Below are 25,335 nucleotides of genomic sequence, written 5' to 3'. Positions count from 1 at the left end.
ACACATTATGCATGCTAACATATTATGCAGTGAAAACTTTCTCTAGTTAAATCATTCATCATACAAGATGTGTGGATGTGAGATTTTTTCGCTGTGTTCTCTCACAAGAACAAAATTATTTATTACTATTTTTCACATTTTTATACCGCCCTTCCTCCAAGGAGCTCAGAATGGTGTACACAGCTGCTCCCCTCCTTTTGTCCTCACAACAACCCTGTGAGGTAGGTGAGGCTGTGAGAAAGTGACTGGCCCAAGGTCACGCAGGAAGCTTCATGGTTTAGGTGGGATTTGAACCTGGATCTTCCAGGTCTAAGTCCACCACCCTGGCTCTCAAGCCAAAGACTCATCCATTGCAGCACTATTGTCAGCTTCAGTGGCCAACCAGTTGCCTTTATTGGAAATCCCAATATCATGAAGAACTTTCTCCTATTTGAAAAAAGTAAGTGTGACTAAGCATTATGTTTTTGGAGAGGGATACATGATAGCTGTTTTGTACTGGAACCACCTAGAGATGGTTGGAAAGAGTCCATGGAATACAAAGACATGGCAACTAAGCATCCAGTCCTAAACAAATTTCCAACACTGATGCATCTGTGCCATATTATATAAACTATGTTTGAAATACTATAAAATATTATAGTCTAGACTTCCTATTAAACTTTGCTACATTATATTCCTTCCTTCAGTCTCGGAAGACTATGGTATCGTGCTCTGAATAGTGGTTCTGGAACAGAGTGTCCTCTCCAGTGTGCGAAGCCTGGGTAAAGTAGATATGGAGGATAGACTGTTATCCATGCAGCAAATCCCCCCTCTCCACGTTGCTGAGATGGTCCAATGGAAAGGCAGAAGCCAATACGGTTGGTTCCAGCGGCGTCACAGGAGTTGCCAGAACATGACTGTGTTCAGCCATGAACTTCCTCAGGGACTCCGGCTCTGGATTTTGCCTCGAGGTTGACTCCTGAAGCCTTTTCCATAACTGGATGTAGTCACAAGGCAGTGGAGATTTGGGATCAGAGTTTTCCTTCTCTCAGATGAGCTGCCTTCCCAGGCTAACAAGTCCCATTTACCCAGTGGCTGTTTAGTCGCCTCTTACAACAAGTACAGCCAAACCGAGGGCCTATTCTTATCCCCCAGCCCCCAGGGGTTATATTTATTATAACACGTTATATTATCCTGTCAACATACACCCATTGAAGTTGGCTTGTTCAATCTTGTTTATGTCTACTTTGTATCACTGGCTATGAAAATTAAACACTAAAACATAACAGCAGTTTTTAAAGCCAGTTTCATTAAATTGTACTCCCCCCCTTTGCTGTTTTTTTTTTCTGTACAAGCATAAATATACAGTTTATTCATACATTTATCAAAAGGTCCTCAGATCAAGTCCCCTCTAACTTCAAAGGTAATCAGTGTTATTCTTGAAGTCTTTCCATGCTTTGAAGAGCTTCCTGGGTTCTTCTTGTAGGTCAGGACTCACAAATGTGGCACCGTCCAGAACCAATCTGCAAATGTTTGGCTTTACACTTTATTGCCAGCCACCTTGATAATTAGGCTTATTTTATCCCCCAGGCAGGGCACAACATGTAATCCTCAGCTTGTTGTGTCTCAAGATTAACAGGTTAGCCATCCCCTAGTCTACCCCCTCCTGTGATCCTACAGCCCACAGATTCTGGCAGACATTCCATCTCTCTCAGGTATGCCAGCTGGCTCATGAGATCAGCTTAATGAAAGGTCCTCACACAGCTGTCTACATTTCCTCCTTGCCCCCTCTTGTCCTTTCAACTAGCAATATCTTTTCTCCTCTGAGCATAAGAAGGTATTTCTGGAAACAGCAGGATATATAGCAAAATACTGAAATCACAAGAGAAATTGTGAGGGCTCCTTTATTTTAACTTTCCCTCTGATTGCTGGAAAACTTAAAACATTCTTAACACAGCTTCAGCAGTATCATATAGGAAGGATTCTAATACTTCTGATTTTCAGAGTTGCACTGCAGCAGAATGAAGTCTGACACAAAGACATTGAGAAGGGGGGCAGATGTTCTGTAAAGATGTACTGTACTGTATGTAACAGAGAATACAGTGTCTCACTGAAGTCTCTGAGCCCAATTATCAAGTCTTGCAATATTGGATAACTTTTGATGGGAGCTATAAATTATAACTGTGAACAAGCAGAGAAGTGCCAGTCCTAAGGATCTGCCATCAATTTTTCAAATGAAAATATTTACTGAAGTGTGCATGTGCATATGCATGCCTGCATGTGTTGGGTGCCAATCCCCCCCCCCCCCACTTAGGGGCTACTCAAACCTTTTTTTTTTCTAGGTATAACAAAACCATTTGCAAGAGGCTGTTTAGATCTGATAGTTAAACACTCAAAAACTATTCTTAATTAAAGATTGAACTCATTAAATGAGAGAGCCAGAAAGGTATAGTGGTTGCGGACTTAGAAGGAAGATGCAAGTTCAAGTCCCTGCTTAGCCATGAAGCTTCCTGGTTGAGCTTGAGCCAGTCACTCTCAGTCTAACTTACCTTTTGCTGTGAGGACAAAAGGAGGGAAGGAACCATGTACACACCCTGAGCTCTTTGGAGGAAGATCGGTATACAAATGTGAAACAAATAAATAAATGGTGAAATAACTTGCATGTGTTACTCAATTCAAACTTTTCCATTACAGCTATTGTAATGGAAAATGCTATTCTATTAGAGTTAGGCAGAGAAATGCCATGACCCAGAGATAATACCAGGATTATAATTGAAATGCATCATTTTCATATATATGTATTTTTCCTGCTAAAAGCTGTGTCAGTTCCTTAGAGGAAATATTGAAGCACATAGTTTCTGGAGTCTATAGTTATCATTTCTAAAGATGTGTAAAATCCTCCTGAGGCATTTCACATCTTACCAGAATGTTTACATTTTTTGCACAAATTTCATCCAATAAGAGAGAAATTGTATTTTACCTACAGTGAAATTCAGTGGCCATTTAGGGCACAATCTTAACCCCTTATGTCAGTGCTTTCCAGCACTGACATAAGGGCAATGCAGCTCCGAGGTAAGGGAACAAATATTCCCTTACTTTGAGGAGGTCTCCATGAGTGACACCCAACTGCAGGATGCAGCACATGTCCCATTGGCATTGCTATGCCAGTGCTGGAAAGCACTGACATAAGGGGTTAGGATTGTGCCCTTAGAGATGTAACCCCCCCATCCCAAGAAATTTCCTTCCAGAAGATGAAAGTGTTGCCAAGAGGAACAGAACTTGCTAGTGGCTGCTGTAAAGGCTGGGGGTTGATATTGGCTCATCACTCTTCACTAGCTTTCTGGGAATAAAACCACTTGTTGACCAGAAACATATTGGTATCCTTATGAATTAAAAATTACACCAAAGTCTTCTTTTGACAGATTCAATATTTAGAAGTCAGTAGGCAAATTCCACTAGTGCTCCTAACCAGAAAGATGCAGGTTATTTGTTTCTTCTGTTGCTCTGACACTGAACCACCTCAATCCAGAAAGTTTGGTTGACTTTAAAAATCTTTGGTGGGATTTGAGGTTGGAGAATAATTAAGAGAATTAATTATGGAGGGTAGAGAATAATTAATAGAATTCTTCTATTTAAAACCCTCCCATTTTGTGTTGGGATCTTGGTGCATATTTATCTCTAAATTGATAGTCTGCAATTATAGAAACACTAAGTTGTGCTTAAACCAGAATAAGTCCCTTGCACCGACTTCTGGAAGTCACAAATGTGCCGTAAACCATGTTTGCACCACCATGGGAGTTGGAAAGGACAGTACAAGCATGCGCACCAACTTGCCTGCAGCAGACTCAGCATAGGTAAGTTTTTGTCGGCGGTGGGTCACCAGGATGGGGGTTTGGGGAAGGTGGGCGGTGGGTGGCGAGTGGGCCAGCAGGTTGGCCTGGCCAAGGAGGGGGAGTGGGATTGGCCTCCAGTACTTAGGTCAAACCCTAATCCCCTTCTTAAGCTGCCCAGTCTTACACAGGGCTGCTCTGATCTTCTCCAGTAATTTAGCTCCATTGAGATGGCTGGGGCATTACTTGGGGTAAGGGGACATAAGTCCCCTTGCTCCAAGTTGCACTAGGTCCATCTCCAACCCTGTGCTGGATACAGCGCAGGTCAACCACCTGGCCTGTTCCACTGGCAGGTTAGGATTGGGCCGTGAGACAGATTCTTCTCAAAGAGGAATAGTTTATCCATTCAATCTTTGTTATGAACACCAGTACTTAATGAAGAATGTGAATGAAAGTTTTCATGCAATATTTCAAATAAATAGTGTATTAGATACTCACCTATAGTATGTAAAATTTTTGCCAAGTAATCAAGCTCAAATTCTCACTTCCCCTTATCTCCAGGTCAATTAGAGGGCAGAGCCTTTCAACTCTGAAAATTTTATAGCTAAAGCAAGCTTATTAGAAGCAATGCAGAGCTCATTTGTTTCCACAGTAACTTTCCTGGGAAAATCCAGCCCAAGTTAACCTTTTATTCTCTTCCATTCAACCTGGTTCCTTTTTGCAAATGCATGCATTTGGCAGAAGTATTTTTTTTTCCAACACCAGGATGGGATCTTCCTTTCCATTTGAAGCAAAGTCCCAGGCTACAATTCAGTGCAGCATTATTTAAGAATAACTCCCATGGAAAGCAGTAGGTCTACTTCTGAGTAAAAAGGGTTGCAAATATATGCAGCTGCATCTCTCTGCTGTGAATTGAATTGCACACTCCCAGTTATGTGTTATGGGTTGTATGTTATATGTAGAGCTTCTGACTTAACACACCAGACACCTTAAAGGTGGATTTGATTCATGGTTCTCCTGCAGTGGTTCCTAACCATTTCCACTTGCATATCCCTTGGCATATCCATTTCCCTAAATTGTACCCTTCATATTAGCAAAATGTTTGTAATAATACAAGACCTCATCTCCTCTCAGACTTCATGTATTTATCACAGTGTTTTCTCTTTTCATCTGTTTGAAGAACAGAAGACTCTGCCTTTGCACTGCTCTGCACCAGAAGTGTCCTGAGAAATTCTGGGTAATTGATCACTTTCCATATTTTTCAGCTTTTTTACTGTGCTGGTTTTCAATCACTGGTTCATACATGAATTGATGACCAAAAACTAGCTATTGGTGGGGCTTTCACAGCCAACTAGCTACTTCACTTCCTGCCTTGCTGGTCCTTGCAAGGCATTCCTGCCTTGCAAGGCATTCTGGAGCATGACCTGCCTTTTTCTGCCATTATTCCATTCTTTCTGCCATTCCATTCCATTATTCCATTCCAGGGACACTTCTGTTGAGTGTCCCTGGGAGTACATGAAAACCAGGTTGGGAACCACTGTTTTACTGGTATGTTGTTTACAGTGCACTTACTCTGATAGTGTTTACAAAAAGGTGGTGAATACCAGAATTTAAAAAGAAAAAAAAGTATCTTATAATAATAATAATAATAAACTTTATTTATATCCCGCCCTTCCCCCCAAAAGGGACCCAGGACGGCTTACAATATGTTAAAAACAGATTAAAATAATTTAACAGCGAATAAAAACATATTAAAACACATTAACAGATACCATAAAAGCAGTAGTCAGATAAAAAGTCAGATAAAAAGAGCAAAATGCAGCAAATCATAGAGGAATCAGGCCTGTAAAAATACTAAAAGATATAGAAAAGATGTTAAAAAGGCCATGAACTCAGAAGGCTTGTTTAAACAGAAGGGTCTTCAGGCCTCACCAAAAAGTCTCAAGAGAGGGAGCCATTCTCAAGTCAAGGGGAAGGGAGTTCCATAACGTTGGTGCCGCTACTGAGAAGGCCCTATTTCTTGCCATCGCCCCACGTACCTCCTTAGGCGGTGGCACTTGTAAAAAGGCCTTCTCTGATGACCTAAGAGGACGAGCCGGATTGTATGGAAGTAGGCAATCTCTAAGATACCCTGGCCCAGAGCAGTATAGGGCTTTAAAGGTCAAAACCAGCACCTTCAATTGGGCCCGGAAACGAATGGGCAGCCAATGCAGCCCCCGGAGAAGTGGACTGACAGGGTCAAACCGCCTACCTCCAGTGACCACACGGGCTGCCGCATTCTGCACTAATTGCAGTTTCTGAACCGTCTTCAGGAGCAGCCCCACATAAAGCGCATTACAATAATCTAACCTCGATGTCACCGTGGCATGGATCACCGTGGCCAGGTCTGCACGATCCAAGTACGGCCGCAGCTGGCGCACCAGCCAAAGCTGAGCGAAGGCCCCCCTAGCCACAACTGCCACCTGGGAATCCAGGAGCAGCTGCGAATCCAGGTGGACCCCCAAGCTGCGGACCTGCTCCTTCAGAGGGAGTGCAACCCCTTTCAGAGCAAGCCGATAGTCCAGTACCCGCATCGAGGATTTCCGAACCAGGAGAGCCTCTGTCTTATCCGGATTTAATTTCAGCTTATTAGCCCCCATCCAGATCCTCACTGCCTCCAGACAGCGCTCCAGGCCCTCAACCGCCACCCTGGAGTCTGGAGGAAAGGAGAGATAGAGCTGGGTGTCATCAGCATATTGATGACACCCCACTCCAAACCCCTGGATGACCTCTCCCAGCGGTTTCATGTAGATATTAAATAGCATGGGGGACAGAATTGAACCCTGCGGCACCCCACACCTCAAAGGCCAGGGTATCGAGCAGGCATCCCCCAGCAGCACCATCTGGGACCGACCCTCCAAGTAGGAGCGGAACCACAGCAAAACAGTGCCTCCAACTCCCAACTCGGCCAATCAGCCCAGAAGGATACCATGGTCGATGGTATCGAAAGCCGCTGAGAGGTCCAGCAGGACCAACAGGGACGCACTCCCCCTGTCCAGTCCCCGGCGTAGGTCATCCACCAAGGTGACCAAGGCAGTTTCCGTCCCAAAGCCCGGCCTGAAACCAGATTGAAAAGGATCCAGATAATCCGCTTCATCCAAGACCCTCTGGAGTTGGGCCGCCACCACCCGCTCAATTACCTTGCCCAGAAACGGGATGTTGGAGACTGGCCGGTAGTTATCCAACACAATGGAAACCAGGGAGGGCTTCTTCAGGAGGGGGTGAACAACCGCCCATTTCAAAGCGAGTGGCAACGTCCCCTCCATCAAGGAAGAGTTGACCACCCTCCCTGTCCACTCAGACAGTCCACCCTGGGCCGCTCTTATCAGCCAAGCTGGGCAAGGGTCAAACAGGCAGGCAGATGGCTTCACACTCCAAAGGAGTCTGTCCACATCCTCAGGCTGTGCAAGCTGAAAAAAATCCCACAACACTGGACAAGCAGTTGCCAAGGGGACATCGTCAGACAAAAGATCTTATGATCTTTTACTATGTTTTAATAAATTAGAGACTATAGTTCTTAGGTAACAATTAGTGGTAAGTTATTTTTCAGGATCTGGCCTTGAGTAAAATCAGACAAAACTATAGTCAGACACCCCCCTAAGTTTAACCCCCAACTTATCCAAGGGTCATAGAAAATTTCATGATTTTTGGCTCAAAAACCTTCCTTTGACTTATCTGTGGGATCAAATTATAGGCGAGTGTCTGCAGTATATGTATATGTGTTTATAAATAGTACATGTATTTTAAAATAGTGTGTGTGATTTTACTTGCTCTGTTTTTCTGATAATCAATTTTACCAATAGATTTAGTAATAACCTTGATCAAACTAGAAACTAGTGACTCAACCCATTTTTCCCTTCCAGCCAAAAACTACAGCAAGTGGAATTATAGATGAAATGCCTACTGGACATTGCTTAATTTTAAACAATAAAGGTGTGATTTTTTTTTTGTGATAACAAAATAAAAAACACATAACACCTCTTTCTACACTTTTGTAAAACAAAACAAAACAAATCTCAAATTCTGTGAAAAACTAAAAGTTTTCTAACACATCTACATATTGGTCACAGTAGTCTGGTTACAGGGGGGTACATGGGTAATGACTGTGGCCTGTGCTGCATCTGCTCACACTGTACCACCTAACTAGTACACTTTTAAAGTGATTATAATTTATAATTATAATTTATAAAAATGTATTCTTGGAATAAAAACACATAGCACCACTTTCTGCACTTAAAATGTGTCCTTAGAATAAAAACACTTAACACCGCTTTATGCACTTCTCTTTTCCATCAAAAAAACTAAATCCTCGAAATATAAAAATATTTAAGAACACCTCTATTTATAAACCAATTACACCATTTGTAATTAAATCCAAGATCAGTGTCATGATTTTTCTTGATTGGTGCATACTGATGTATTCCTTTTTCCCCAATGAAGACTGTCGGATACATAGTTCTCTTCCAACAATTGTTTTAATCCTATTGTGAAGTTCCTCTGGAGAAGTTCCACTGAAATGTCCAAGAGCTTCAGCATGTAACAGGCAGCACTTGTGAAGCAGCCATTCATTTCAGTGGAGCTTCTGCAAAAACAAAAAACAAAACAAACAAACAAAACCCCCAAAAAACTTCCTAGTGGATAGTTTTCATTCTGTCCAACCTTTGCACGTGTTTGAGTAACAATTCACTTGTAGCACCGACAACACTTCTCAGCTGTTTTAGGTAACATGTCAATGCCCCTGTAATTGAATTAGGCATTTTTAATGCCACAAGGCTCATTAGAAAAAAAAATCTTGTTAAGATGTCGAGATACAGAATGCCAATTATTAAAGAAATCAATATTTATACAGTAGGTAAAATTCACCTCAGGCAGGTTTTGGAACGAGCTGTCAAATAATCTCTGAGCTGCAGAAGTTTAAAAATACATGCAAGATATTGGTGAAAGTCACCTTCTTAGTTTGATAATACAAACAAGATTGACAAGATTTTTCTCTTGGGGAGGCAGAGGAAAAGGTAATTAAATTTTAATTTCATTTCTAAGTTCAGTACTGAATATGAATGCACACTCAGAACAGAACATGTTTCATGTCTCCTGATTGCTGTAGGTATCAAAGTTACAGAAAATTATATTACACCAGCCAAATATAAAAACTTTGAATTCCCATTCATTTCAATGAAACAGTTAAGAATAATCCTAAACATGCTTACTCAGATGTATTGTATTCAATGGGTCTTACTCTCAGGTGAGTACAAACTTAACTTCCCCACCAATAGCAATGAGGCTTAAAAGTTTTATTATTATTATTATTATTATTATTATTAGTAGTAGTAGTAGTAGTAGTAGTAGTAGTAGTAGTACTTCCCTGAGGGCTGGGGATAAGAATAGGCCCTCAGTTTGGCTGTACTTGTCGTAAGAGGCAACTAAACAGCCACCGGGTAGATGGGACTCGTTAGCCTGGGAAGGCAGCTCATCTGAGAGAAGGAAAACTCTGATCCCATACCTCCACTGCCTTGTGGCTACATCCAGTTATGGAAAAGGCTTCAGGAGTCAACCTCGAGGCAAAATCTGGAGCCGGAGTCCCTGAGGCAGTTCATGGCTGAACACAGTCACGTTCTGGCAACTCCTCCACTGGAACCAACCGTATTGACTTCTGCCTTTCCATTGGACCATTTCAGCGACGTGGAGAGGGAGGATTTGCTGCATGGGTAACAGCCTATCCTCCATATCTACTTTACCCAGGCTTCGTGCACTGGAGAGGACACTCTGTTCCAGAACACTATTCAGAGTGAGATACCATAGTCTTCTGAGACTGAAGGATGCCAACAAGTAGTAGAAATATTTATGAAGTGCTTTCCAACAACAAATGAAGTTTGTTCTCATGAAGAGGTTTACATAGCTAAGTGAATGGTTCCCTGTCTCAAAAGGTTCCCTGTCTCAAAGGAACTATAATCTAAAAAAGATGTAGAAGAAGCACCAGCAAATAACCACTGGAAAGGAGGTGTGGACTGATGGTGGAGCTGCCAGTGCTGCCTGAAGAGCTAAGCGGCAGAATCTGTGGTTGTGTTTTTGGATGGGAGACAGAATGCCAGGCTGTCTCCCATCCAAAAATGACAAGCTACAGTACCCATTGTGTCAGGACAGAGTACCTGTTGAGCTGATTACCCACTGGGTGGAAAGGCCAGCCTGCAAAGAATGTCCCTGAGGAACTGTCCAGGTTTGACTTATGATTGCCTGCTGAAGTTGGAATGGCATACAGCCAGAGGAGAGAACCACACTGAGAGGCAACACCTGGTAAATAAGGATTCTGTAGATTCACAGACTGCATTTGTAAAAACCCCATTGAAAAATGGTGGTTTACCCTAGCTTGTTCATGTAAACTGCCTTGAATGCTATCTAAACAACAGAGAAGGGATGGATAGCTGGATGCTATACGGAGGTGTTCAGGAATAGTTGCTCTTTGTCTGTTGAATGTAAGAGGTGCCCGATAAATCATGGTAGCATTGGCTGGATTGCACCCAGCTTATAAAGAAGTAATTTACAGTGCAATCTATGCAACCATGGTTACAGCAATGGTTGTTACAACTGATCTCTACCTATAGCCTCAGGTGCATAATACAATACAACACAAATACAGTTTGTATTCTGCTGTTCTGAATGATGATTGATACATACATATAAAGGGCAAAAGGTGTATTAGATTGGCTACAATCCTATTGTTACCTGGGAATAAGGCCTACTAAACTCAATGGGCCTTATGTCCAAGTAGAAATGCACAGGATTATGCTGTCAGTTTAGTCAGTCATAACCAAGGGGCAGCCCAATCCTGAGCTGCCTGGAGCCTCAGGACCCGGTGGCTCCACAGAGGGCTCCCGCTGGATCCTGCGCCTCCTGCGCTACTGCGGGAGGCTCCTCGAGAGAAGGGGACATTTGTCCCCTTCCCCCAAGTAAGGGAAGCAGCACTACAATAGGGCTACTCACTTTAGCGGCAACCTCTTGGTCACCGCTAAAGTAAAGGCGCTTATGTAGAGTGAGCAGCCTTACCCTAGCGCCTTGGATCCTGCGGAGCTTGGCTCCACTGACCCACTTCTCCTCCTCCCCATGACATGCCACCCCCACGCCCCCGGCCACGCCCCATCTCCCGTTCCAAAGCCCGGCGGTCCGGGAGACTGCCAAGCCGCGGAACCTGGGCACCCACCACATGCTGGCTTAGTGCTGGCCGGAGCTGGGTTAGCTCCGGTGGGAGCCCAGCAGTAAGCTCTGCAAACGTGCCTTACAGCACGTTTGCGACTGAGGTCCGCGGCGCAGAGCCAGGCCATGGACCTCAGGATCAGGCTCGAAGTCAGTCCAGGCTAATGAAATTTAGGACACAAGCGACAGCTATCTGTGAGAATAATCATATGTGGACTGAAATATAGAAGAGAAGGTTGAAAAAGACAGTTTTTATCCCTCCCCAGCCTCATTATTGCCTCTGACATAGGATGGTTTTGAGATGTCCAGCACAAACATCAATAAAGATCTGATAAGAAGGATATCTTTAGTATAATTCTTCTTGGCAGACTTGAGAAAAAAAGGTGAGAAAACAGAGCAAAAGTATAATTTTCCAATGATTGTAAATAAATCCACTAGCTAGAACAACATACACAAGTCCCCTTTCAAATCATCACTTAGTTATTTAAGAGGGTATTGACATGTATGCTATATTGGAGCAGCCTGACCTTTATCTGGTCTCTGATATTGACTGCATGAGTTAAGTAAAGGGGTCTGTTTTCTCTACAAGAAGTACAAGCTGTACAGCACAAGGATTGCTTAGGTTTAAAAAGAATTTCTCAAAGAGACTAGTGGTTCCCAAACTGGTAGGTTGTGACCCACCAGCTAGGAAAGCACTTATTCCTGCTTGTTTGGGGGGCGAGGGAGGCAGCAATGCAATCACCAGGATGACACTGCTGCCTGGGACAGGAGGTTTTGTGTTTGTTTTACTTACCTCCAGCCAGCATTGGAGTCCTGGGGGGTCTGGGCAGCCCTCCACAGGACTCCCTGGGCCTTCAAATATGTAAAAAAAAAAAGAGAAAAACCCAGGCACTTCCGGTTTTGTGATAAAAACTGGAAATACCCATCTTTTCCTCTTTTTTACATGTTCAAAGCTGCAGGGAACCCTGTGGAGGGATCCCTGGATTCTGCCCCCCAACTCCCCACCCAGGATTCTGGCACTGGCTAGAGATAAGTTTTTAAAAAAAAACCTTCCCACCTCCGGCAGCACTGTGATCCTGGGGATTGCGTTGCTGCCATAGCCCCTCCTTTGCACACACTTACAGTGTTCCCAACTTCCTTGTAGGAGTTTGGAAAACACTGGACTAGAGAGCTTTGGCGATAACCTTAACAGAAAGGAGACAAAAACAGTGGAACCATCTGGCAAGTGAAATGGAACAGATGCCAGCATTGTAGAAGACAGGTGAATTTCATCACTTGTGGCTTTCACAGGAATGAAGGGCAGAAAAAGCAGACAAAAAGAGAAGTAACTTTTTGAAGACTTCAGTGAGTGAGTGGAAGTTAGTCAGGTGCTCAGTGGTGAATTGTAATTCTTGACAATGACCAACAGTGGTACCTCTGGTGTACCTGGGGGAGGAAGTTGGGGGGGGAATGCCCCAGGCAGCACACTGTGGGGGGGGGGGGCAGCAGCACCACAACCCTTCCCCCACCACTTTTTTTTTCTTTTTTCCTGGTCCATTTTGGAGCCCGTTTTCCACAAAAATTGAAAGTGATGTTTTGGGGGGCAGCATTTTATGGTTTGCAATTGCATGGCACAAAGCACTTCTGATGTCCTCATGCCAAACACACACACTCACACAATTTACTTTACTTCCAAGAAGCGGAAACAAAACTACACATTATAGTGCAGGTAAACCTAGTCTGATGGCTTCTTACTTTCAGAGCAACTTCAGGAGGAGACAACAGACAGCAGACAAGAAGAAAGGAGAAGAGGCTTGGCATTTCACCTACCCAGCAATTTCCCCTTGACAGGAGAAAGTACATATGCTGAGCCAACAGTCCAGGCAAAAGAGAGTAGTTTCCATAACCCTCAGAAATACAGTTAAGACATGGGCAGGCAAGAAATAAAGGGGAAGGAATTCTTCACCTTGGGCGAACCTACAGAAAAGACTCCGTTATGAACCTCATGAACCTTACTTCAGTTGGTGAACCGGGAAAGCAGCCTCCCCTGATAACTATAGATAGTGGGCATATTCATAAGAAATAAGAAAGTTCTTCAAGTACCTTGGACCAAAGACATTTAAGGCTTTAAGTATCAAAACAGTATATAGTTGAACAAACAGATCCTCCCTCTAACTGCAGCTGGGCACCAGAATTCTATACTAGCTGCAGCTTCTGAATCATCTTCATAGGTAGCCCCATGCAGAACGTATAGAAGTATCACATGTATTATAATAGTCAGATCTGCTTTCACCAATAAAGGCCACATATCACTTTATTGTAGCAAAGCCACTGTGAGGTAGCTCCACCACCTGATACTTCAAGAGCAAAGCAGTGTCCAGGAGTATCCCAAGACTGTGAACCAGATTCTTCAGATGAGTGCTACCTCATCTGGAACAAGCTGAATACCCAAACCCAGATAAGATTTCCTACTGATTGACAACACTAGACATTGAGCAGTAAGGGAGATAACACTGAACCCTGGGCCAGACTAAACAAATAGCCAAAGGGCTAACAAGCAGTCCTGAAGCAACAGGTTCTGGAACTTGCATTTCAGGCAGAACTGTGAGCAGCACAAGACCATTCCACCCCATCCCTACCTGATATGCTAAGGTACCATAGACTGCTGATAGACCTTGGTGACCTAACTGAAATGCATTCTCCTGCTGTAACTCCAGGCACAAATAATCAATCAAGGCAATTTCAGTTCTAAAGCCAAGTCAGAAACCAGACTTTTACATGTTTAGATAATATATTTCATCCAAGACTATCCAGAGATAGAACATCACAACCCTCTTGAACACCTTGGTCAAAAGGGGGATGTTTGATAATGGTTGCTGGTTATCAAGAACAGAGGGATCAAGAAAAGCCTTCCTTACAAGCAGTCTTAGTATTGCATCTTACTGCTATTTTCACTGCACCTTTTGGAAAGGTTTGCAAATACTGTATATAGCAAATTCTGTAACCAATTGCTGTATAAGAAACTTCACTCTAGCCCCTCATTGTGCTACAGCTGTCACCACTACTGCTTATTTCTTCAGCACACTCCCATTGCATTCCCCAACTGATCACAATTCAAATACCTTTGCCATGTTGCCTCACTGAGAAGCAATTAATAACATCTACTCTTGAATATATCCCTAGGAGAGAAAAAAGGCAACCTGACTGCAGCAGTCATTCTTGGGCCTGTACTGTTCCTTTCAACATAAATGAAGTCATACTGTCACAGAATAGATTAGGTTTGTGCCAAATCTATACAGGTTGGGCTCCATATCTGCAGATCCTGTATCTGCAGATCTGGCTCAACGTGTGTTCACTGGGCACATGTTGAGTCATACTTGGCCCCCACCTGGATCCTCCTCAGACTTGGCCCCCACCTGGACCCTCCACCTGGACCTTCTGGTCCCCTATGGAGAGCTTTCTGGAGCCTGGAGAGGCAGTGTGCATCTGCCTGCTGCCTCTGCAGGCTTCAGAATGGCCTCTGCCCACTGTCTCTGCTGGGTTCAGAAAACTGCTGGAGGGCTGCCCTTGGGAAACTGGAAGTGGCTTTTTTTTTGCCTTTACAGGTCATTCAGAAGCCTGCAGAGGCAGCGGACAGACATGCACTGCCTCTCTGGGCTCCAGAAAGCCCTCTGGAGGGGGATGGAGCATAGCCCCAGTTCCCTTCAGAGGGCCCAAGGGGCCAAAAATCGCAAATTCGCTTTTCTGCAATTTTTGGTACCTGCAGGGAGTCCAAGAATTGATCCCCCCCATACTGAGACCACACCTGTACGGCTTTAATGTAAAGGGATGAGCAAGCAAATCTCAAGGCATTTTTCACTGCAGTATTGCATTTCTGACAAGATGTGTTCAGGTTTCTTTTTTAGACAGACGACAGTGTCCAGGGGACAATTAATAAAGAAAAATGGATGGTAACAATATGCTACATTTTGGGTACTGACATGCAAATGTATTTAATTTTCCACAGGTACTGCAGATTAGCTGATCTTCCACTCAGGCCACATAACACACATCGTCTTTGTGGCAGTAGGAATGTTCCTAATTTACCTTTAAATGTTTTTATTGACAAACAAAACTCAGGCCAAATCTTTCAAACCCAAGTCGAGATCCTACAGTGTTCTTGTCAAAAGTCATCTATCTGCCTCAAAATATCTTTCCACTATTTTGTCTGATTAATATTTTGAAATACAAAGGTACTTTCCAACACAAATATACTTTTAAACCTGGTGTATAAAGATGCTTCTTCAATGACCTTACACATATTAACTCTATTCCAAATATTTCAGTTGAATGCTACATACTTCCATTTCACGCACACTTTTTTATGATCCTGAACAAGTCTGACATGAGGTGAATCAACATAAACCCTTGGGGCAACATTAAATTTCCAGCTCTTCACCTCTCAATTACATACTGTATCTTTAAAACCACATACCACTGAAATTCCCTATCTACTTAGTTAAGAGAGTTAAAATGCTGAATTTCTTATTAAAAACTTTGCAAAAATCTCCATAACGCTATACAGGTTCTTTGAAAAAGCTGATGAAGTTTCTAGAGCATACACGTCAGCTGCAGAACCATCAATAATGTGTAAGAAGTCACAGCAGACCTATTTCTATGTCTAAGGAACTGTTCACTCCAACAGAGCATTTTCATTCAAGGTCTCTGTCTTGGAAGTGTGGTGAATGAGCAATTATTTGGTTTGAAACATACCTACCTTAAGTTACATTTGGGTCTAACTTCTCTCAAGCAACTACCAAGTACTGTGCTGCTCAGCTGCATGTCAGCTTAGCTTTGCAGGGTGGTGACTGGTTTAACTTTCACTTGTCATAATTGCTTGCCCTCATCCTGTGTGATGATGCATCCCAGTTGTACTGAGCAAATTTGCATACAGCTTTTTACACAGAAAGAAAAACCTTGCAGAACCTCCATCTAGATCCTCATATATTTATGATAATAGTATCATAACACATTTTTAATAGGATATCCTAATAAAATTTCAGAAAATGAGGGGAAACATAACAAAAATATAAAGCTGATTTAGCAGTAAAAATGTGCTTACCTTCATATGTCCCACTTTCCAAAAGAGCACCACTTTTCTCTAGTTCCATAAAATCTTCAACAGTGATGAAAATATAATCCACACCTGGGACTTCGCCCTCCTTATGAGGCCTTGTAGTGCCTAATTGAAAAAATAGAAAACACATACTTACTGTCAAGCTTTTGATATTTGAAGTGCTGCATCAGCTGCATTGGTTGCTTTCATAATAACTATGGGTTTCTAACTGCAATATTTGACTAGTATAGCTGCCTGTTGAGTGAGATTTATACATAGATATAAATATTTTTGGAGGAATTTTAAAGAGATTTAAATTCTGCAATATGCATGGAAGGGGAATCCATTGTCCCTGCCATCGCCTTCCCATAAATCTTCCCATTTTCTAACTTGCATGTGCATTAGTGTGTGCATACACCCCACCAGGGCTGCTATCTCTTCTGTATCACCTGCCTGTTTGTTTAAGAAAGTGGTTGAGCAGGCAGCAGATGGAGAGGAGAGTGCTGTGCAGCAATGTCAGAAACCCCCCTCCTCTTTACCTTTATGTCCATTAACTACCTTCTCCAGACTCTTCCCTCCCACTTGACCCTGGTCAAATGAACAGGCTGAACAGGTGATGGATGGATGTAAGACAAGGAAGAGTTGACTGCTCAACTGTTTTCTTCCTTAAGGAAGAAGGGGCAGAGATTATCTGCCTCCTTCTTACCAACCTGGTCTTCTTCCTGGGTGGGCAAGAGGAAGGAGGAGGTGGAGCAATCTTCTTTTGATTGCTCCTGGAAGTGAAGAATCCAAACAGAATCACCATGCTTGTGCTTCTTGAAGCAGTAGTGTTGTAGAAAGAAGTGCATTGAAACTGTCCTGATCCATCTCTTGTTTACCTTTAGCATGCAAGCAGAGGATTAGAGTGCTGATTGAAGTGGCTGGGTAGGTGGCAGGCTGATGGGGAGGGGGAGAAATGGCTCTCCCTCATCAGTTTGTTGCCTTGTCCAGCCCATTGCCCAAAGCAGCCACTGCAGGCAGCTTCATGGCTGGGCCAGCCCTGTGCGTGGATCACAGGGCGTGAAGTATTGTTTAACTGACAAGGATAGCTTAATTAGTCAAAGCTTTCTCCAATCCATTTTGTGCTCTATTTTAAATCAATGTTGCTCTTTCTTGAAGACCTTGAAGCTTAAAGCTGCCAGTGGAGCTAATTGTGACTACTGCTCAAACTTCTTCAGGGCCCAAAAGCCCTCACATTTGAGGCAGGAAATAACGAATGCAGGGCTGTGGTATCATCTCCTCTCTAAAGGGGAAAAGCCTTTAAAAACATCAGGCCGTTAACACATGATAAGACCAATATCTCAGCTGTACCAATTGTTAATCTGATGCTAAAATGAATGAGCAAATTCTGACAGTTCAGCATTCCATCTCATTATAGGTATCCTAAGCTATTTAAATGTTGTTGCAATTGATGCTGAAAGTAGCTGTCTGTCAAAATGTAAGATTCTCTCCCTGAAACATGAAATTCGACTCTTGCCACTTACAGTCTTGCAGTGTAATCTTATGCATGTCCACTTAGGTGTATGCCCTGATGAATTCATTGAGACTTACTCCCAGGTAAGTGTGAAGAGGATTGCAGTTTTAAATATAATTAAAGTTAGTATGCTTAAAGGACACAAGGTTTCCTGGGATGATACCTTGCAATAAAAATGGCAGTGAATTGAAAAGGGTCATTCTTGAAAAGCACTTAAATACTGCTTTTTATTGCAGCATGTTATAATTCTCAAGTGACAAGAACTTTCAGAGACATTACTAGGTTTGCATTTATTATTTCCATCTGTAATCTTGCCTTCATATAAGATTCTCTCAAGTAGCTAATTTAATATATAAGACATGAAAATAAACAATATGAAGTCAATGAAATAACAAATAATCAAAAATTAAAAAAAAATGGGACAGCTGCAACAAATAAACCCAGATAAAAATAAAATATAAAATTACAATCAAAACTGTGTGATTGTCCACATACCCCTCCGTCCGTGATACATGAGGCAGAGCTGGGATTAAAACCGAGTCACATTTATTAAAATTAAAGTTTTATTAAACTCAATGTTAGTGAGCAATTTGAGTAAACCCTGTAGTGAGTCCTATCTCCAAATATTCCTCTCAGTTTCAGTGTGGCATCTTCCCTGGAGGGAAGCATGCTATTGCCTATTACCTTAACTCAAAGCTGAAAATCAGTTGCTGCTTATCCATGCTTCTTTATGCCAATCCTGAAAAGAGCCAAGAAAGCTGAATTGTGCCACCACCCCCAAGGTCACCCCCCAAGATCCAAGCCCAAGGGGTCAACGGCCAGCATCCTTGAGCCAGACAGCCTCTTGAGATTGCTTCTGACTCCCTCTATGATTCTTTGTGTAATTTGTTGTATTCCTACTTCCTGTCCCACACAATACCTGTGACTGACTTGTCTAACAATATAAAAACCCATAGAACAGATAGTTGAAAAAAAGCAGGTGAAAAAGCTCCTCACCAAAGACTAAGCAGGTGAGAAACAAAAAAGTCCTGTCCAGCTCCATGATGGCAGCAAGCTAACCTCAGACTACAGCAATACCTTGCACTTTAGTGTGGTTAGGGACCAGAGCATGGATGAAAATAAAGGATGAATGCAGTCTAAATAATATTTTTAAAAGTCCATGCTGCCTATGCTAAGAAGTGACTTACATGCAGAAAAGAGAAGCAATTCAGTGCAACTCCTGCATGCATTCAAAGCTGATAAAATCCCTCCTGCAGAAGCTTCTACCAGACAGCGCTATGAAAGGCAGCCGAGAGCAAGCACTTGCACAGGTGCACAGAATGGTGGCAGTCTCCAGGCAGTGTGAGACCACCTGCTTCAGTCATATATTGGCTATATAATTGTGAAGCCTCCCTGTGGGGGGGGGGAGTGGCTGGCCCACAAGGCCTTTCTGAGGGGACCCTTGTGGAGGCTTCAGACTAGTTCACCAGAAGCAAGGGGGGGGTTGTGTCACCAAGCCCCCTCTTTTGGGTTGGTAGCTTTTGCCTAGGTCAGGATCAGGAGCTGTTGTCAGCACATCCTCCTGCCTGCTCCCCCAATCCCCAACTGCCTTGTAATTCCTGGCCTCCTGATTTATGTAGGGCAGGCCACTCCCCTTTGGCCCCTCCCCTTCCCTCACAGGGGTGGCACAAAAAGGGTGTGTCTCTGGAACTGCCCTCCCCTAGGTCTAACACAACTCCTCCTCTTCCTCTCTCTGTCTCCCTCCCACCTCCTCTCACCTGGAGCTACCAGGGTTGTTCCTGAGGTGGTTGGTGAGGCTGCTGCCTCTGCCCTGGTCTCTGTCTCTGGGGAGTGAGCTGGCGCTGCCCACCTGGGTCCCGCAGTTCTGCAGACGATGTTGGGAGGTTCAGTCATGGGCTCCCGATATCATAGTCAGGCGCCCCACCCAGCACATCGGTCCTGGCTGACTGGGCATGGGAGAGCTCCCCCTTGACAGGGGAGGGGCGGTTGCCCGGCAGCCAAACGGTCTGCGTTCTGTCTCCCTTCTCCATCCTCTGTGATGGAGGGTGGAGTGGGGGGTTTGGTGTGCAGTGTTCCTCTGCTGCACTTTGCTGCCCCCAGGAGCGCCCAGGCAGCATGTAGGAAGGTGGTCCCATGTTCCACTGGCTTCCTTCCTGATCCTCTGGCCCAGAAGCCTTCTCCATGGGTATGTTGGGGACCAGTGGGAGCAGGGGAACCCCGACAATAATCTTTTGCTCTTCACCTTTTGCCACCAGGTAGTTGCAATCCATCTCTCCATTCAGGAATATCCTGCCGAAGTGATCAAATCCACATTGTCTTTTCATGGGTTGCTATTTAACTCAACTCCTTGATTAGTATGACTGATTCAGCTCCCTACCCTTTTCAGTATGCAAAGGGTAATCAGATGAAATCAAAGATGAAATCAGATGAAAGAGGAAAGTACGATATTTGAAATGTGGTTATCATTGAAAATGGTTGAAAGAACAAAGTGACAAAAGTCAAGGGAACCAAAGTCAAGTCCAACAGGTGGATGAAAGGGGAATGTCACCAGGCTTAGCAGAACCAAATTTGTGAGGGTAAGCAGTTGCTTAAGAACTGCTCTTTTTCACTCAAGTGCCAATTAAATGCTAGAGATTTTCTGTCTTGTGCCAAGCAAGGAAGGATGGGGCACACATGCAGACAACGACTGGGAGAGATGCTATGCTGGGAACAATAAGGATAGTTTTGCCAAAGCAGGCCAAGAAACCAGAAGCTAAATAACAGGACAAAACAGAACATGGGAAATCCCACACTGACCTGGTTCTGTCCAGATGAGGACTGTTATTGAGAACATGGATGAGGACTGGAACAATGTTGATGGCAGGTGTACTGTGAATGATTTGCTATGACAGCAAATAAAATGCATACCTATGGATTTTCCTGATTACTACATCAGGGTCACTAATCATGTCATGACTCCAGCACTAAGCAGTTTGGATTCTTATTCCAATGAGAGCAGCCAGGTAGGAATGACCAACAGGTAGGAATGACCAGCAGTAGACTCAGAACCAGGTCTCGAAACCGAGCTAGAACCACAGTCTGTCAACCTAGAGAGCCTAGAACAGGAGTCCCCTCTGGCCCCATATCCTGCGCTTGATCACTCACGCCTCCAACAAGGAATTGGCTTGTTCACACCAGTAAACATGTGCTGCCCCATACCTCCATGTCCAAGCCAATGGTGATGGAGAGATGGAGTGCAAGAAGAGATTCTCCAGGCCCAAGTCAAACCAGGAGAAGAGTAATCAAGAGTAAGATAATTTAAAGCTCCAGACTTTAAATGTGTCAGAGCACATTGCAATTCAAGGTCTTGCAACTCCAACCAGCCTTGCTGCCTATAGCCTTCAGGATACTCCATTATGCCTCAAAAGTTTTCACATGGATAAGAAAGGACAGCCACATGCCCAACAGTATCAATCCCATATTGCACTTGCATATTGGTAGCATCTGGGTACTTAGATGTGATGTATGTACTGATTAAAGCACTGCACTTAAATCAGCTTAGTTACTGATTGACATCTTTTCAGAGGTTTCAAAATGAGTATGTCTATCATGTCTATCCTACCTGCTCGCTAAACACAGAACTTCAGAGTGACATGACGTGGTATTTCCTAGACTGTAGACTGGCATGCATATAGATTGACAACAGTATCACTGTTGTTCTACATTTTGCACTATCATGTTCAGCGTCTTGTCTGTGATCTTTCTAGGCTTTGGTCATCTGAGGCCAAGTTGTCTGAGCTTGATGACTTCAGTCCCTAGTGCCCTCTGGCACAGCAGTTACTGCAAGATCAGCTGGGCACAGTTGCTGTCAGAAATTTCTATCACCTGAGAGGCAATTTGTCCTTGGAAGGCATCTTTTGTCATTTGGAATTTGCTTGTTCGGGATGCACTCCTGACCAGCTTGAGTTACATGCTCAATTAGCTGACATTGTGACAATCTTAAGGCTCTGTGTGTGGCAGATGGGGAGTAGAGAACTATCCACATGGGTGAGCTGTATAATTTATATGCCTGTTGTTCCTTAGTTGTTTCCAAGCACTGAGATGAAGAGAGCGGGTGCAATCTTTAAAATATACAGGAAAATAAACGTACCAGTGTGTCACAACAACAGGCATTGTTTCAAGAGATATTGCAATGATCTTCAAAACGGATATCACACTTAAGATCCCACAGCGATAAATATATATTTTAATTACTTTGGTTGATTAGGCTGAGAAAATAGATCATAATAAGGAATGCAAATCTAAGTCAGACCTACAGTTTAATTTTTGAGTTTGCAAATATTGAGAAAAGATTACTAAGGCTAAAATCCTTTACACATGTACCTGGGAGCTCAATGGGGCTTATGTCTGAGTAGGCACGCATAGCATTGCACTGTAACACATTCATTCACACAGAAGACCAAACTATCCTGGGTTGAACTCTTTCATCCTGGGATTACTTAGGGCCCAATCTTATCCAGCTGTGTAGCTATTGAGAGCCAATGTAACTGCAATGCAGCCCTGTGGTAAGGGATCAAATGTTCCCTTGTCTTGAGGAGGTCTCCATGACTGCCCCTCCAACACAGGATGCAGCATGCACCTGGCTACATCAGCACTAAACCAAGAGTTTCAAAGTGGTTGTCTTCACTCACTGTAATCTAGGCATTTCCAAGGCTTTGTGCACTGAATATCCACACACCACACCACACCACACATCCTTATGTCAGCAAAGAGCTTCAGTACAGTAACTCCTTTAGCGTCTTCTGAGGCTAACATCTCAGCAATGCGACTGCTCAGTCACTGCTTGACAAGTTTCAGTTGCCTGTGTATGTATCAGCATGTAGTCCCTGGTTTACTGCAGGATTCAGAGCTGGGAGCTTCCCTAGAACAACACATTTCTTGCCTTCCTAAAGGTAGTTGGAGTTAAACTGAAGATCCGACAATAACTCAGGAAACTTAGCATTAAAAGAATCATGTAGCACTGGAGTAATTGTTTTGGTCTGTCATCCCAGGCAACAGCATTTGGCAATGGCAAACTTCCCCTCCCAGCTCCCAGGACTGTGAAGCTGGCCACCCCCATGAAAAATGTTGCCCGCCTCACATGCAAAGCCAGCCCCCCACCTCTGAAGCGCAACGGAGACTCACATGACCTTAAAGCCAACCGGGGAAGCCTTGTGAGGCTTTCCCATGGTCTTAAACTGCACTTCTGGAAAACAGAAGAGCAGTTTGTGACCGCACTGGGAGCCTCAGGGAGGCTTCCCACATGGACCTAGAGATGCGCTGGCTCAGCATCCGGGGCATTGCCCTGTTCGCCCAGGTCTGCTGCTAGCATTTGGCTAGAGAAGGGGTGTCAAACTCATTTCATACAGAGTTGATACAGAGGGCCGGTTAGTATTAATGGTGCCTGCTGAGGTCCAGAAGTGACATCATTAAGCAGATAAGCACTTTGAAACCCATTAGCTGCAAATGATAGAATAGAAAATGTGCAAATCTTGTTCATATTTTCAAGATATAAGAGAGCCCAATTATCATTCTGGGAGAATCCAGTTATGAAGGGAGATGGATAAATTACTTCTGGGGGGCGCATTCGGCCTGAGGGCCTTGACACCTCTGAGCCAGAACATCCTTTCAAAATGCGGCATCTTGTATTCATCCTCAGTGTTTAATGGTACAGTCAGTTATCTTTATATGCAAATCTGCAAATTTGCTAACTGGTGAAATTGCCATCTACCTCTCATTATCTGTGACTCTGTTTCGCTAATACTGGGCTGGGTCAATTTTCTGCATCAAATGGGCATTGATATTGACCAATGGCGAATCGTTTGATACATTTGTGTCAGTTTCCAGACTTGCCCCACCACCTTGGGCACCATCTCAGGGACTCCAGCTGAACCTTCACAACCCTGGTGATGATGAGAGATCACTAGAAGACTACCTGAGAGCTGCTCTGGGGCTGGACCATGCCCTGGAAAGAGAATGTTGAAGGTGGAGAATCGGTAAAGCAACCCTCTCCCCACTGCTGAACTCTGAGACCTTGTTGTTGGGCTAGCAACTTCAGTGAGTTGAGGGATAGCCAGCATAGAGAAACTGCCACAACCACTGAGGAATATTCAGCACTGAGGAGGAAGCACCAGATGTTGGAGATTCAGATTCATAAAGTTCATAAAGCAGTGTTTCCCAAACTGTGAGTTGGGGCTGACGAGTGGGTCATGAGCCTAATTTTGGTGGGTTGTGAAAAGTTTTTGAAATATTTAAAAAAAAAAAAAAACTTTTGCAAGCACCCTTGCCCAATTTGCAGAAGAAAATTGTTAGCTGGTATGAGGTAATCTTCATATATATACATGAGGTATGAGGTAATCTTCATGTTGGAGATGTTACTGAGACCTCGTTATCACTCAGCCCCATAAAGTTAAGATTCAGGTTCATAAAGTTCATAGAGCAGTGTTCATTAGCTGGTATGAGATAGTCACACCCCAAATAAAAATGTCACATTTTCCCATTTTTTTCTAGCAACTGGTGTGCCTTAAATCATGTGTGAACCCAGTTTCAGCCTTTTGTCTGGCCCTAACTGCACATCCTCAGGAGCACATGACCTCAATTATAAATAAATAAATAAATAAATAAATAAATAAAGAAAGAAAGAAAGAAAGAAAGAAAGAAAGAAAGAAAGCATTTCTTTCTAGATCTTTTTTTTGTCTAATGAGTTACAATAGATAGTCATCTTTTAAAGTGGGTCCCAGTTCTAAAAAGTTTGGGAAGCATGGTCATAGAGTGTATGGTGAAGAGGGTCCTCTGGAACCGAATCCCATTTTTTCCATAGGCTCAATGATTCCACTAGGTTTTCCAGGAACCTAACTCTGGCAGATAATAAGAACTGACTGTACTGTCAGTTACATCTTGCTAAGATTCACTGATTTCAATAGAGCTTGTAGACAATGCAGTTGGTAATGTCCCTGCAATTGCCTGCAAGAGTGCAAGCAGCCACTGCCAGGTTCATAACCTAACTACTTCCTTGTGTGTGGCAGAACTTATTGCATTAATCACTACAGAGGTGTGGGGCATAGTATATACAACTATGATATCTGCATGTCGGCTGCAGTTTAATTAAGGCTGCAGCAAGAGCACAAATTGTGGCTGTGTGGCTATCCTCAAATGGAGGCACTGGTCTGTGTAGGTCTCTCTCCTGCACAGGTGCATTGATCTGGGGGCAAAAGGCAGCACTGGCCCTTCCCTCATTGTTTTCTTCAATGACAGTAGGTCACACTAGTGCAATAGAGAAGACTTATATGAGGTTACTGTACCAAGGCTAAAATAAGGCTGGCGCGTGCTTTGACTGATCATATCAAAAGGCCTTCCAAGTCATTTCTAGCTGCAGGGGAAAATAAAGTATTAATGCAAATCAAGACCTAAAGAAATAATGCATCTCTCATTTGTTCAAGTTATAGCAAGAAGGTTTGCACCAATGTTGAAATAAAATCTCCAAAGAATATGATGCTCTTTGGTTTTTCTGGACACGTACATAGAGGGAATGCACGTTCTACAGTTGAAAGAGCTTGTTACTGAAAGAAGCATGCAAGGCTTATCATACCTTAATATAGCCAGAGGCTCCCATAGAATTAGGCTACTAATCTTTAAAAAGCATCACATGAGACCTTAATACAACCTTCCATACACCTTGCCTCAGCAAGCCTTAA

General features: G+C 43.4%; 1 protein-coding gene across 1 annotated transcript in view; it reads right to left on the bottom strand.

The window, feature by feature from the left end:
- The window catches only part of MAGI2 (membrane associated guanylate kinase, WW and PDZ domain containing 2), a 747,493-nt gene that overhangs the window by 295,545 nt on the left and 426,613 nt on the right, over positions 1 to 25,335 (bottom strand). The window contains exon 3 of the mRNA XM_066633432.1: positions 16,117 to 16,236. Within this exon, the coding sequence (XP_066489529.1) occupies positions 16,117 to 16,236 (120 nt within the window). The remainder of the gene's footprint in view (positions 1 to 16,116; positions 16,237 to 25,335) is intronic.

Source organism: Tiliqua scincoides, chromosome 7, assembly GCF_035046505.1.
Source record: "Tiliqua scincoides isolate rTilSci1 chromosome 7, rTilSci1.hap2, whole genome shotgun sequence".
Classification (NCBI taxonomy): domain Eukaryota; kingdom Metazoa; phylum Chordata; class Lepidosauria; order Squamata; family Scincidae; genus Tiliqua; species Tiliqua scincoides.
This window is presented reverse-complemented; position numbering and strand designations above follow the sequence as displayed.